The sequence below is a fragment of the Pleurodeles waltl genome, chromosome 10 (genome assembly GCF_031143425.1).
Source record: "Pleurodeles waltl isolate 20211129_DDA chromosome 10, aPleWal1.hap1.20221129, whole genome shotgun sequence".
Lineage (NCBI taxonomy): Eukaryota > Metazoa > Chordata > Amphibia > Caudata > Salamandridae > Pleurodeles > Pleurodeles waltl.
The window spans coordinates 761,927,468-761,942,828 of NC_090449.1; the positions used below are offsets into that span (position 1 = coordinate 761,927,468).

Genomic DNA, 15,361 nt, shown 5'->3' on the forward strand with positions numbered 1-15,361 from the left:
TTGGCTTCATGTGGGTTTAATCACTTTGGTTCATACTAACAAATGATACAAAACCACAATCCTAGATTGGGTGGATAGATTTGGATATAAAATGCAAGTCTAATTGTGTGATGGATATAGGCGACAGCAATGATGGTACACTATATGATATATAGTGTTTGCAATACTGTTCCCTTGATTATAATTATGGAGTACACTCTTGAGAATAATTTGGGGGTTGGTGTGCTGATTCTGACTCTGACCACACAGGAGGTGGGACTTAGGTGCACATTTGTACAAAGGATATGGGTTGATGTTGCTCACCAGTCATCCAGAAGTAACTTCCAGGGTAGTCCGTGAATGTGCAAGGATCAAAATTCAGTGATGTGCAGAGTGGCATGGGGTTGTCGTAAAGTTTTGATTAGTGTAGAGAGCTGGGTTCTGGTTGCAGTAAGCCCCCACAAACGTTTTGACTGGTTTTTAGATGCAACTTTGACTGAAGTGCACTGGGTTCCTGCTAGCCAGGTCCCCAATGTCAGTCTTCCTTCCCTAAAACAACACACCTGGTCACTTGATCAGCAAATGACCACGCCCTTCAGCCAGCTATAAGTCCCTAGTAAATGGTCCACTGGTACCTAGGGTATCGTTACTGAAGAGGGCCCCTCACAGCTGCAGCACAACTTGTGCCACTCTGAGGGACCCAGCACCAACCTAATGCAGACTGCCATTGCAGGCTGCTTGACAAGATGCACCCAAAATTGAAAACAGGACATGGCACCCCTCTAGCAGTCCTTATAGCCCTAAGGCAGGGTGCATTATATTACATGCAAGGCCATATATGCATGAGCAGATATGCCTCTGCTAGTTCTGTCGATTCACAGACATAGAAGTGTCCAGGAAAGCAATTTTAAATGCATGTGCTGGACACTACGAGTTCCCCAGCTACAAGATGGCTTCTCTGAATCCTGGGATGTTTGGTATCAATCATCTTGTAATAGTAAATCCTCACTGTCCCCAGTGATGGATTTATTAAAAAATGCACACAGGGGACATCTTAGAGGTGCTCAATGAAAACCTACCAGCTACTAGTGTACTGACTGACTGGTCTTGATCAGTTCAGCCACCACAGATGCGTCAATCCCCCCCCCCCCTAACCCTCCCCTCCCCCCATACCTCCTCCCTTCACACCTGCCCCGGATGACAGCCAGCGCTCTCGAGGGCCTGAGACCTCCTCTCCTGGGAAGGGTGGACATACCAGGTTGGGAAGCTTGAAAGGCCTTGCTGCCTTTGTAATGCGACCCAGATCTCTCCAGATGACGGAGATGACCAACCCCCCTGTCCTGACCCCACTTTTGGCGGCAGCACAGGCAGGAAAATTAGTTAAATAGTGCCCCCCCTCATGCCAGTCCCACCCTTAAGGTTGACAAGCTGAAGTGGGCACTACTTTTCAAATTCTTCCATCTTGCTTGGAAGGACTTAAGCCACTAGGGTTAGAATTATGCCCACTTCCCAGTGGAAATGGTCATAAGAAAGGTGTAGTCACCATCAAGGTCGTCAGCCCACTGGCTACCACCTGGCACTCCTTGTAACACCCCTACACTGAGTATTTAGGTGGCACCCATGAACCCTAGAACTCCAATTTCGACAACCTAAGAAGACCCGGACAAAGATGAGTTGCACTTGTAGATGAGGACAAGAAGAAACTGACTAGGAGCCAGCATCTCTGGCCTGCCTGCTGAACTCAAAGGATCCTGCACAAGAAGCCAACTTTCAAGCCTTCAATAGAGACTCAAGTGTCCAGTGGGCAGCAGACTTGCCCTGCAACAAGAAATTCCAAATAAAAGACGCTGCAGCTTCTGGAACCTTGGAAACCCAGAATCTGAAGTGACAACTGCACCCAACGTCCAAGACCTGAGGTGAAGCAGACGGTGCCAATGCAGGTCCCCAGCTGCCCAAAGACAGAGTCCACTGTGGTCTCACCCATCTTGGACTCTCCTGATTCGCACGCAGGCCCCTCTCTCCCACAGCTTTTGCAGAGAGAAAATCTGACATCTCCAGAAACCACATGTGGCCACAATATGCCCCAGCTCCTAAGAGCTAGAGTCCGCCTTGGCTCCACCTCTGCCAGACTTCCCAACACCTGCAGCCTCAACACACAGGACCCCCCTGACCATGAGTGCTCCTGGATGTGAAAACCTGACTCCTAAAGACACCCATGCACCCATCGCCCCTGGACACAGGAGAAGAGGACCAAATATGCACCTACATCCCTGAGCACCCCAAGTCTACTACCTACCTGCATGTTGTCCCTGACTGGCTTCCTAGCCAGAGCCTGCAACCTGTCTTCATGAGGCACAAACTGTCATATGAAACCATTTGGCACCCGGAGCTTTATTGCACCTCTGCACTCTGCTGCCCCAGTGACTTGATGGTATGGTTCTGATCAGTGCCCAGTACTTACCTTAACTCCCCCAGATTGGCTTTGTAAGTCGCTGTTAACCCTGTGCTTGCTGAACATTGTTTTCCTCCATAGGGTAACATTGAGAGAACTCTGAAAACTGCATTGTGTCAATTTCTGAAACTGCAAGTATTTATGCTTAAAAGTCTACTTACCAGATTATGAAGTTCTTGGGTTTGAAACATATATAAAAAGAATTGTTATTTTTTTTTAATTGGTCTCAGATTTATTCTTTACGGGTGTTTCGTTTATTGCCTCTGTGAGCACAACAAATGCTTAGCACTACCCTCTGATAAGCCGACTGCTCGCCTACACTACCACAAATAGAGCATTAGTCCTATCTCTACAATACCAATTAGGGATCCTCTGGACTCTGCACAGTGTACTTCATTTTAGTGCACTATATAGAAAGCCAGCTTCCTACAATTAGCAAAAGTAGCTCTCCTGGACCTGTAAAAACAAAAAATCATATCCTCTTTCACCTCCAATATGCTTATTCTTCTGAGCAGGGGTCAAAACAACCCTGTTGACAGATGGAACTGCTTACCACCAGCGATGATAGAAAGGTCTTTGTTCTGGTTATACTTGACCTCCTTTTGGCCCTTTAAATAAGATATCATGATGTCTTAAGGAGTTTGAGAGAGGTGGCCAAAATATGAGGCACAACCATGATATCTTCCCTTGCTAGTCAAACTCATTAACAAAGGCTTTCCCAATACTCTCCGTCCACCAGCATCTACCACAAAGAAGCCTCTCTCTCGTAATAATCTTGTTCACAAGCATTTAGCTCACCATGGTTCATGTCGTATCTAGATTGTAGATCAGCTTCAACTAGTATGCCAAGGATGCCGAAGCGAAAAGATCCAAGGGTTTGGGGACTAGCAACAAACTACTGACTGCTAGTCTCCTGTCCAAGAAAGGAGACATCAGAACATGTTCTGGCTCAACGTGTCTTAAAAAAAAAAAAAAAAAAAAAAAAAAAAAAAAAGATACCCAGCACCTCGGTGAGGAGCAACTCCAGCTGTAACATTCAAAGGGGCCATCTTGCATGGTCCCAAACCTACAGACAGAGAAAAAATGCAAACTCTAAGCAACATTCGATACTGACCATCCTTAATGCCTGAAATCATTATAGGAACCAAATTAAATAGTTTCTTCATAACTACCCCATCCTTCTGAATTTGCAGATAATGTCACTGAATAGTGAGAACTTGTAATTCGCTCACTCTACGCAAATATGTCACTGCCACTAGGAAATCTGTTTTTAGCATGAGTATTTTTAAAGATGCCTTGTCAAGAGGCTCAAAAGTTTCCCCATTAGTTGTGTTAGTACCAGGTTTATGTTCCACGTTGGTGCAGGTGCCCTCCTGGTGGTGCTATTCTTTTTGCTACCTCTAAAAATCTTTTAATTACTGGAGAAGTAAAGAGACTTCTTCCTATATGGCCACTTGTACTGGCCACACTAGCTGCAAAATGTACTTTTAAAGAAGAATATGTTAGAGTGCAATCTAGAAGATGAGTAAGATATTTCAGGACTTTGAATTTTGATGTAGTAGGCCCCACCTTTTGCACCAAAGACAGATTATTTCCCAGTTGCCATATAACATTTCCTTGTAGTTGGCTTTCTTGATTCTCTGAGGACCGCCATAGTCTTCTCTTGCAGATGCAGGTGGCCAAACTAAGTCTTCAGGAGCCATGCAGCTAGAATTACATTTCCTGGTTCTGGATGGAGAACTTGCCCCCCCTTTCATTGACAGTAGGTTGTGAAGTTTTGCTAAGTTCTGGATGTTTCCTTTAGCTTTTTCTATAAGTTCTGAGTACAAAGTCTGTCTTGCACATTTAGGGGCAAAAATAATTAGTGCTGTCTTGTCTTGTTTGCATGCATTGATTACTCTGTGCATCATTGGGATTGGGGAAAAATGCATGCACATATCTCTGACCAACTTATCGACAGGGCACTCCCTATTGGCTGGTGGTGTGGGTGTCATGACGCAAACTATTGGCATTTTGTGCTTGCCTGCATTGTGAAGAGACCTATTTTTGGTGCACCCCAATGTTTGAATATCTGAATGAGTATTGATCAATGGAGTTCCCACTCATGGGTAGATGGTGTTTGTCTGCTTTGTGTGTCCGCTTGGACATTGTCCTTTCCTGGGAGATGAACCGCTGACAGGTAAATCTGTCTCTGAATTGCCCATTTCCAAAGCTGTTGTGCTAATTTTGACAGGACAAACAATTGAGTTGCCCCTTGTTTGTTGATATAAAACACTGTTGTAGTATTTTCTGTTTGTATTAATGTTGATTTTCCCCAGAACGCTTTCTGAAAAGCTTCTAAGGCTAGGAACACGGTCTTTATTTCCAGGACACTGATATGCTGTACAGTAAGTATTGTGTTCTGTCCATACACCTCTTACACTGAGTGATTCCATTTGTGCTCCCCAACCCATATCTGAGGCTTCTGTAGTAAGGGTTCCTCTAGAAGGTGGTTGTGTAAATGGGCTTCCAGCTGTTAATTTGTCTTCTGTTCCACCACGCCATCTCCTCCTGAAAGGTTTAAGTGACAAGCAACAGGGAGTTGGGAGAATAGAGTTGCGGAGATCATTGGTTTTGTAGCCACTCTTGAAACAGTCTCAAGTGTAGCCTTGCATATCGAATGAGCAGGATGCAAGAGGCCATCTTCCCAAGGATTTTCCCCACAGTCCTCACTGTCAGAGACTGACCCTGCTAGTAAAGGTGTGTTTCTTGAAGTATTGACACCACCCTCTTTTCGCAAGGATAAACTTTTGCCTCTAATGAGTTGATTCTTGTCCCCACAAAGATTTTTTTTTGTTGGTCTGGCATTGTTGATAAAAAAAATTATTTATTGAAAATACTAGATTGATAAGTGTTATTACTGTTTGAATATCTGTTTTGTATGTCTTCTTAGGTGTGCTACCACAGCTGCTAAGCATTTTGTAAATTCTCTCGGAGATGACTTTATTCCGAAAGCTAGTAATTTGAATTGGTAATTAGTCTTGTTAACTACAAATCTCAGTAATCATTTGTGCTTGTGATTCACTGGAATGTATAAATAAGCATCCTTGAGGTCTATAGTTGCCATTGAATCCCCTTTTTGAAACTGCAGTGTTGTCATATTGAATTTTTGTGTTTTTACTAACTTATTGATAAGATCTGAAGTACAGAATAGGACTTAAAGTTCCATCTGGTTTTGGTATAGGTAAATATGTTGAGTAGTTTCCCTGTCTGAACTTCTTTTTGGGCACTTCTTGTATTGCTTTCTTCCCCTGCAACTCCTCTACTTCCTTGAGAACACATGATGTTTTGTCCTTTGAGAGGACCTTTTTCCTTCGTTTTCCTGCTGGGGGTGTTCTGATTAGTTCTATTCAATATCAATATTTTATGATGTTTATGATCCAATTATCTTCTCTTCCTCCACTCATGAAGGACGCTTTTTATTCTTCCTCCCACAGGTGTTGAATGTGAGAAGATCTGATGCCAAGCAGATTGAATGAGTGGTCGGGTTCCTTCTCCATTATGAGGCTGCACTCTTCCCCATGTACGCCCCCCCAAAGGACTGTCATCCTTGCATCTGAAATTGCCAGTGTTGAGGTGTTGCCTGAGACTTGCTTGCTCTTTTAACCCATGATGTGACAATGTACTGGAGAAATTCCCTCTTCCTGTCTGTCTTCTCACAGGAGTTGTTCCTCTTCGAAGGTGATCTGAGTTGCAGAGATCCCATAGAATTAGCAATGTTGTTGTCCTTTTTCAGCTGCTGTAGAGTCATCTACAGCAGATCCAAAACGTTGTTCACATTTTTTTTTATTTTTTTTTACACATTTTTTAATTACTTTTAATCATAAAACAATTAGTGCCGGGTGTGTCAACTAAAGGTGTTCACCACTGAATGGAGTGTTGATCATACTTGCTTGGACTTCAGGTTTAAAACCCTACACCCTCAACCATGCATGGTATCTTAGTGTTGCCCCTGACACCATCTGACAAGCTGGCTGTTTCTGCTGCATCAAGAGCTTATTTGAGAAAAGCGTTAGCTATATTTTTTAACTTCCTCAGCCAGTGCTGCAGCCCTTTTTCGGTACTGCTCAGGTAGGCGTTTCACAAGCTCTGCCATTTCATCCCATTGCTGGTAGGCTTATCTGTTTTGTAGAGCACTGGAGTTTGCGATTTTCCATTGGTTTGTTGCCCCTTTTTCAAGTTTCTTTCCAACCAAATCCATCCTCTTACTTTCTTTTTCTGGAGGTGGACCAGATGGCATTGGTATATTTGCCCTTATCCTTGCAGTGGCTGATAAGAGAAACAGATACAGCTGATTCAATCATAAGTATAGAGGACACTTGGAGGAATGTCTATACTTTTCCCTCAGCCAGAGCTGCTACCGCTTTGCAAGTTGCAGGCTCCTTGAATGCCTTTCTCCCCTGATCCAAAATGCGTAGAAGCATTGGTAGAAACTGATTTTTTAGTTTGAGCGGGTAGTAATGTCTTGAGTAGGAAGCAGGGCTGGGCCTTTTCCTCTTCTAATTGTACCTCATATTTTTCAGCTGTCTTTTTTACAAGTGGACCATACATCACAATGTCATTGGGGAACGATGGACTTGAGGGGTAGGTGTCAATTTCCTCTTCAGGGGTCTCATCAGTCTCAATGTCTTGCCATTGACTCTCTGAATTCAGACCCTTCCTTTAGCATTTCCAGAGGTAAATTCTCAGGATCCTCTTCAAAGAAAAGCTCCTCTTCCAGTTCTTCTTATGGCTCATGTGTTGCTCGGGATTCCAGTTCTTTGACTTCCCCCTTCCCACTCATCCTGCCTCAAGGGGTTGAGGAGGAATACAAGATTCCCAAAGGGATCCATCAAAATCCCTCTTGTTGTAGAATTGCTGTCATTTCTGCCTCTAGCTGCTTTTCCTTTCAATTTCTGTGGTCTTTTCTTTGGCGTCAAGCGCTGATGTACATTTTCTTTTCGATGTCAAAATTTCCTTCAACTGAATCTCTTTCCCTAACTTCTTTGGGGTTTCTCCCTTGTTCTCTTCTCTCGATGTTGAAGCTTCTCTGCTGCAGCCGGTTTTCGCTTCTACTCTATCGTCTTTTGATGTCTTTTGGGGACTTCAACCGCCTGGGGTATCCTTAGCCTGGGGCCAGAGGGGTTCTTTTGTTTGTGACTTGCGTTCATTCGATAGCTTTTGATGCTGAGGCCCTTTTTGATTTCTAGAGTCAGATGTTTTCGAGTCTCCCACAGTGTATTTTTTTGGGGTGACCTTTTGTCTGTGCTGTTCTCTTTAGACATCGACAATGGATAACTCGATGTCTGAGCCTTCTCCTTCAGCCCCCCCCCCCCCCCCACCTTTCAGGGTTCGAGTTGTTTTTCGCCCCTGCATTGCGTAGCGAGCCTGCCTCTGCTTATCTCTCCAAGTGTCTTCAGCTTAAAGTGATTGCAAGCCTTGCAGTTGTCACTATTGTGGCAGAGGGGTAGACACAGGTTACACTTCTGATGTTTATCTTTTTGGGCAAATCTGTGGCACTTTGGGCAGAATTGGGACGGCGTTGTCTCAATATCAGTCCGGACAGGGAGCCCCCTGTCTGGACATTCTTCGTGATGATTTTGACGTACCCATTTGACAATCCTCCTCTGGCACCTCTTATCGGTAGACTCCTCGGCCTTCTTCGGTGAAAAACTTGTTTTGCAACTTCTTTAGTTCGCAGTTTGGAGAGCCTTTGCCGATGCTTCCAGTCCCAATGTAGGGAAAAAAGAAATCTGAAGATAGCGACCAGGAGTCTTCCAGGGAGGGCATATGACATTGCAAAGATATAGTCCAAGCACCAAACGGTGAAAGTAGCCGACGTAAAAAAAAAAAAATAATAAGAGGAGAGAGAAAGGACTACTACTACATCGGAGAATTCCGGTTCCAACCACTAGATGGCGCAATAATGCTCAGCATGTGAATCTAGTCCTCCTTTTACTGACCAAGGATGTCAGTGTCTAAGTGTCCAACTCTTGTATGACTTGTATGAGCTACCACAGTGCCACAGACACAGGCCAGCTGAGGATTTGAACGAACTAGAAAAAACCTGGAACCATGCCACCTGTCCCAGCTCTGAAAGGATTACAATAACTTAAATTGCAGGAAAGAATGCCGTTTAAAACACAATACACTGTCCACAAACTACACCATAGAAGCTGCTTTGGATGCCTGAAAGTTGTTGTAGCATATCTGTGTTCTAGATGCCCCATTAATGTATAAATGATTTGAGAGTTGATCAATGTTTACACAAGGTTCATAGCTCTAATATCTCTATATCTCCAATAGGAAAAACACACCCCACAATTCAATAAACAGCTTCAAATGCTAATTTTCTAATCAATATCCTACCCACATCCATCATTCAGGCTTAGGAAGCTAGCACAACTACAGAAATAAACGATCATTTGAATCATTGAGCCTTCTACCTATCACCTTGACTGGAAGGACTCTGAAGAAAATTAAATAAAAAGTTATCTTGAATCGTGATATTTAATGCAACCAACCACCCACTACCAGCTGTTCACAATCCAAATGCTGACACTGATGACGCAGAGCGTGGTTACTGAAAGATAATGATTCCTCTGGTGCATTGTGCCTCTGGCACTTGTAGAGCAATAGGAAGTGATCAAACGCGGCTTTACTATGTTACGAGGCACCAAAGCAGGAGGAAGTAGAGCCACCGTGCATATTTCCATCTTTCACGCACCTCCTTGAAGAAGATTAAATCCAGCCAACCCAATAGTTACAGTGACTTTAACACATTAAAGAAACATTTCTTTGGAAAGAAACATTATTTAGCCTTACCTGCTGACAAGCAAATAATACTGGTCCTGTAGCCAGTCCAAGCCTTAAATCTGCAGCAGCCGGTTTCCCCAGTTGGTCTGCACAGGCTGTAAAATCCAGAACATCATCTATCAACTGTAAAACAAAAATGGAGAAAATGTTCGAAACTGTCAAGGCCCGCTTCTGAACTGCAACCTTCAAGCAAACTCTTAAAAAGTGCTTTTACTCCTAGCAAGTAAAACAAAGTATGTCATCTGTGACAGTATTTCATGTTACTCAGAGTACTAAAATAATGTAGGAAACGTGACCACGAGTAAATTATGGATAACACTCAAATTAAGTAAAGTCTGAAATGTGTCTATTTTAATTTAAATGTTGCCGTTTTAGTTAGAAAATCCGCTAAACTCATACTTCCATGCTTTACCTATGTTATTGTATTTTAGTTAACATAATTCAAACTGTTATTTTAAATCTATGGGAGATAACCTGAGAATGAATGGACAAACTAGTTCGCATCTTCCGGACCATCTGTATAAATACCCTTATTGTTCCAATTATAATATTTCCTTGGCCTAACTTGTGAATATCATCTACAGGTTTTGTCTGTGAGAATTATTTAATATTTGTCTATGGGAAAAATAGGAAAATGTTACTCACCTTTTACAAACGCAGAAGATTGACATCCTTTGCACACTCCTGCCATCTGGTGGTGGGCGAGGGCGTTACGTTTCCAGAAGTGTTTCATGTATGTATGTGTTTATCTTAGGAGGGGAAATTTCCAACTTGTCTGGGTTCTTTTAGTCCGGTCTTCAAGAGACAGCTCCCCTACAATGGATGAATTGTGATTCTAATCCTCAACGTCAAATTCTGAGGTATAAGTCTTACTAGAAATAATTCTACTGCATTAATGTGTTTTGTTCTTTTAATTCAATGAGCTTTAGGTGTGGTATGATTCTGCGTGCAGAGTATGTGACAACTCACACGAAAATGTGTTATGAAGGTTCCTACTTTCCCATTCTAAGGCAATTGCTTCTCAGTCTAACTTCTGTACCCTCATCCTGACCCTTCAGATGAACCACTGGCACACAAGAGGCCATTTGCCTTACCTTTGAAACATATATGGCACCATAGTGGCCCAACTCCACCCCTCCCCCAATATTAAGGTTGATGCAAAGCAGACTTGTAGCTCTAGTCTAGAATGAAACATAAGGGGAGCAACAGGTATGAATCAATCAGATTTGTAGAGTGCACTTGTAGGAAGGTAGCCTCTTTCTAGCCTTGTTACCCCCACTTTTGGCCTGTTTGCGAGTATATGTCAGGGTGTTTTTACTGTCTCACTGGGATCCTGCCAGCCACGGCCCAGTGCTCATAGTGAAAACCCTATGTTGTCAGTGTGTTTGATATGTGTCACTGGGATCCTGCTAGCCAGGACCCCAGTGCTCATAAGTTTGTGGCCTATATGTGCCTAACTGTATCACTGAGGCTCTGCTAACCAGAACATCAGTGTTTATGCTCTCTCTGCTTCTAAAATTGTCACTGCAGGCAAGTGACTAATTTTACCAATTCTCATTGGCACACTGGAACACCCTTATAATTCCCTTGTATATGGTACCTAGGTAACAAGGGTATTGGGGTTCCAGGAGATCCCAATGGGCTGCAGCATTTCTTTTGCCACCCGTAGGGAGCTCAGACAATTCTTACACAGGAATGCCACTGCAGCCTGAGTGAAATAACGTCCACGTTATTTCACAGCCATTTTTCACTGCCCTTAAGTAACTTATAAGTCACCTATATGTCTAACCCTCACTTAGTGAAGGCTAGGTGCAAAGTTACTTAGTGTGTGGGCACCCTGGCACTAGCCAAGGTGCCCCCACATTGTTCAGGACAAATTCCCCGGCCTTTGTGAGTGCGGGGACACCATTACACGCGTGCACTACATATAGGTCAATACCTATATGTAGCGTCACAATGGTAACTCTGAACATGGGCATGTAACATGTCTAGGATCATGGAATTGTCACCCCATTCTGGTATTGGAGGGAAAATTCCATGCTTCCCCCGGTCTCCAGCATAGAGCCCGGGTACTGCCAAACTAACTTTCCGGGGTCTCCTCTGAAGCTACTGCCAATCCCTCATACAGGTTTCTGCCCCCCTGGGGCCGGGGCTGCCTGGTCCCAGGAAGGCAGAACAAAGGATTTCCTCTGAGAGGGGGTGTTACATCCTCTCCCTTTGGAAATAGGTGTGAAGGGCCTGAGAGGAGTAGCCTCTCCTGGCCTGTGGAAATGCTTTGAAAGGCACAGATGGTGCCCTCCTTGCATAAGCCAGTCTACACCGGTTCAGGGATCCCCCTAGCCCTGCTCTGGCGCGAAACTGGACAAAGGAAAGGGGAGTGACTACTCCCCTGACCAGCGCCTCCCAGGGGAGGTGCCCAGAGGTACTCCAGTGTGTCCCAGACCTCTGCCATCTTAAGATGCAGAGGTGGGAGGGCACAATGGACAGCTCTCTGTGGCCAGTGCAAGCAGGTGACGTCAGAGACCCCTCCTGATAGGTGCTTACCTTTCTTTGTAGGCAATCCTCCTCTGTGGGCTATTTAGGGTCTCTCCTGTGGGTTTCTCACCAGATAACGAATGCAAGAGCTTACCAGAGTTTCTCTGCACTTCCCTATTCGACTTCTGCCAAGGATCGACCGCCGACTGCTCCAGGACGCCTGCATAACCGCAACAAAGTAGCAAGAAGACTACCAGCAACATTGGAGCGCCTCATCCTGACGGCTTTCTCGACTGTTTCCTGGTGGTGCATGCTCTGAGGGCTGTCTGCCTTCACCCTGCACTGGAAGCCTAGAAGAAATCCCCCGTGGGTCGACGGAATCTTCCCCCTGCCAACGCAGGCACCAAACTTCTGCATCACCGGTCCTCTGGGTCCCCCTCATCCTGACGAGTGTGGTCCCTGGAACACAGGAGCTGGGTCCAAGTGTCTTTGACAGTCCAGTGGCCCTTCTGTCCAAATTTGGTGGAGATAAGTCCTTGCCTCCCCACGCCAGACAGTAATCCTGTGTACTGCGTGAACTGCAGCTGCTCGGGCTTGTGTGCACTTTTGCAAGACTTCCTTCGTGCACAGCCCAGCCCAGGTCCCCAGCACTCCTTCCTGCATTGCCCAACTCGCTGAGTTGGACTCCGACGTCGTGGGACCCTCTTTTGTTGTTCTGAGTCGACCGTCGTCTGCTGATCTTCTAAGTGCCTGTTCAGGTGCTTCTGCGGGTGCTGCCTGCTTCTGCGTGGGCACTCTGTGTTGCTGAGCGCCCCCTCTGTCTCCTCCTCCTGGTCCTGGTCCTTCCTGGGCCCTGGCAGCAACCAAAACCTTCAACTGCGACTCTTGCAGGTAGCAAGGCTTGTTTGTGGTCTTTCTACGTGGAAACAACTCTGCATCCTCCAGCATGCTGTGGGATATCTTCTGACCAAAGGAGAAGTTCCTGGCACCTTCCGTTGTTGCAGAATCTTCGGCTTCTTCCACCCGCAGGCAGCCCTTTTGCACCTTCATCCGGGGTTTAGTGGGCTTCTGCCACCCCACGGACACTTGCGTGACTCTTGGACTTGGTCCCCTTCCTTTTCAGGTCCTCAGGTCCTGGAATCCGTCTTCAGTGTTTTGCAGTCAGTTGTTGTCCTTGCAGAATCCCCTATCTCGACTTTACTGTCTTTCTGGGGTAGTAGGGTAACTTTACTCCTACTTTTCAGGGTCTTGGGGTGGGGTATCTTGGACACCCTTAGTGTTTTCTTACACTCCCAGCGACCCTCTACACACTACACTAGGCCTGGGGTCCATTCGTGGTTCGCATTCCACTTTTGGAGTATATGGTTTGTGTTGCCCCATGGCCTATTTCTCCCTATTGCATTCTATTGTGATTCTACATTGTTTGCACTACTTTTCTAACTGTTACTTACCTGATTTGGGTTGTCTATATATATTTTATGTATATTACTTACCTCCTAAGGGAGTATATCCTCTGAGATACTTTTGGCATATTGTCACTAAAATAAAGTACCTTTATTTTTAGTAACTCTGAGTATTTTGTTTTTTTTGGATATAGTGCTATATAAGTGGTATAGTAGGAGCTTTGCATGTCTCCTAGTTCAGCCTAAGCTAATCTGCTATAGCTAAATTTATCAGCCTAAGCTGCTAGAACACCTCTAATCTACTAATAAGGGATAACTGGACCTGGCACAAGGTGTAAGTACCACAAGGTACCCACTATAAGCCAGGCCAGCCTCCTACAGCACTACTCACCCGTAAGGGTCTCAAGGCGTGTGGTGGTGGGAGTGGATGGGCTCGGTCCTCTATGTATTAGTCAAAGTGCCAGGTCTTAGGTCCTTTCTGAATTGAGGTAACAATGGTGACTGCCTGAAGTGAAGAGGCAGGGTGTTGAATCTCTTTGCTGAGAGATAGGCGAAGGATCTTCCTCCAGCAGAGGTCTTCCATATGCGGGGCTCGGTGGCTAGTACATGCTGAGCGGAGCAGAGAGGTCTGGTGGGGGAGTAGAAGGTGATGCGGTGTTTGAGGTAGGTGGGTCCTAGGTCGTGGAGAGCCTTATATGAGTGTACGAGAAGTCTGAAGTTGATCCTCCACTCTGCGGTGAGCCAGTTGAGGTCTCTACGGTGTCTGGTGATGTGTTCGTGGGGTGGCGTTAAGGATGAGTCTGGGAAAGGTGTTCTGGATGTGCTGGATTTTCTTCAAACTCTTCTGGGTGGTGCCGTTGTACAGGGCATTCCCATAGTCAGGTTACAGTCTTGCTGCAGTTGTTTGGTATCCATTTGAAGAGTTTGTGGAAACAGGAGGATGCAACAGGTGACCTGGTGGGTCATGGCGGGAGATTAATCCAGGATGAAGCGGAGGTTGCATACGTGGTTCGTCGGGGTGGTGGTGGTGGGGGCGTGGTGGGTGGGGGGGGGGGAAATGGGGGATGCCGAGTGTAGCAGGCCACCAGGAGTCATCCTAGGCTGATGTGGAAGGTCCCAGGATGAGGTTATCGGTCTTGTCGGAGTTGAGCTTAAGGCAGCTCTCCTTCATCCAGGCAGCAAGGGCTTCCATTCCGTTGTAGAAGTTCTCCTTGGCAGTTGTAGGGTTTTCGCTCAGTGAGATGATCAGCTAGGTGTCGTCAGCATAGGAGACGATGTTCAGTCTGTGGTTTCTGACGATGGATGCGAGCGGGCCATGTAGATTTGAAGAGTGTGGGGCTCAGGGATGAGCCTTGGGGCACTCCACAGCTGATCTTCATAGTTTCCGACAGGTATGGTGGGAGTCTGACTGTGTTCTGCTGGTCAGGAAGGAGCGTATACACTGTAGGGCCTTGCTGCAGATGTCAGATGTGTGGAGCCTGGAGTAGAGGGTGCGATGGGAGACCGTGTCTAAGGCAGCCGACAGGTCCAGTAGGATGAGGGCTGCTGTTTGGCTGCGGTCAAGGAACAAGCAGATGTTATCTGTGGCAGCGAGGAGGGCAGTCTCCATGTTACGGTTGCTCCTGAAGCCTGATTGGGAGATGTCCAGGATGTTGTTATCCTCAATGTGTTTGGAGAGCTGTGCGTTGATGACCTTTTCTGGAAAAGGCAGCAGGGAGATGGGACGGTAGTTCTTGAGATCCAGGGGTCTGCAGTGGGTTTCTTCAGGAGCGGGCGTATCTCACCATGCTTCCAGTCCTCGGAGGAAGGTATCCGTCTCTATGGAGAAGGTGACAGTGTGGCGAAGCTCAGGTGCAATGGAGGTGTTGGCTTTGTTGAAAATGGGGTGGGAACAGGGATCCACAGGGGCTCTGGAGTAGGTGCTGCTCATGATGGAGAGGGTCTCGTCCGTGGTGAGAGTGTTCCTGCAGTGCAGGATCTGTAAAGGTTTGGAGGATCTGAGCTGACAAGTTAATGGTTGTCTCTGAGGGTCTTGGGGTCCAGAGCGATCATACATGTCCTTGATTTTTCAATGGAAATAGGTGGCTAGTCTATCGCAGAGGTTCTGAGATGGAGGGATGTTTGCAGCTTGCGATTGGGGTTTGGCGAACTTTCTAATCACGGCGAAGAGCTATTTAGTATTGTGTGCGCTGGCACTGATATGGTCCTGCAGGGTGGC

The 15,361-nt window shown here is 45.8% G+C and overlaps 1 protein-coding gene across 3 annotated transcripts in view; it reads right to left on the reverse strand.

The window, feature by feature from the left end:
• PDSS1 (decaprenyl diphosphate synthase subunit 1) overlaps positions 1–15,361 on the reverse strand; it is a 411,626-nt gene that overhangs the window by 132,114 nt on the left and 264,151 nt on the right. For all 3 annotated transcript variants that reach the window (XM_069211354.1, XM_069211353.1, XM_069211355.1), the window contains one exon: positions 9,275–9,388. In XM_069211354.1, coding sequence (XP_069067455.1) covers positions 9,275–9,388 — 114 coding nt within the window. The remainder of the gene's footprint in view (positions 1–9,274; positions 9,389–15,361) is intronic.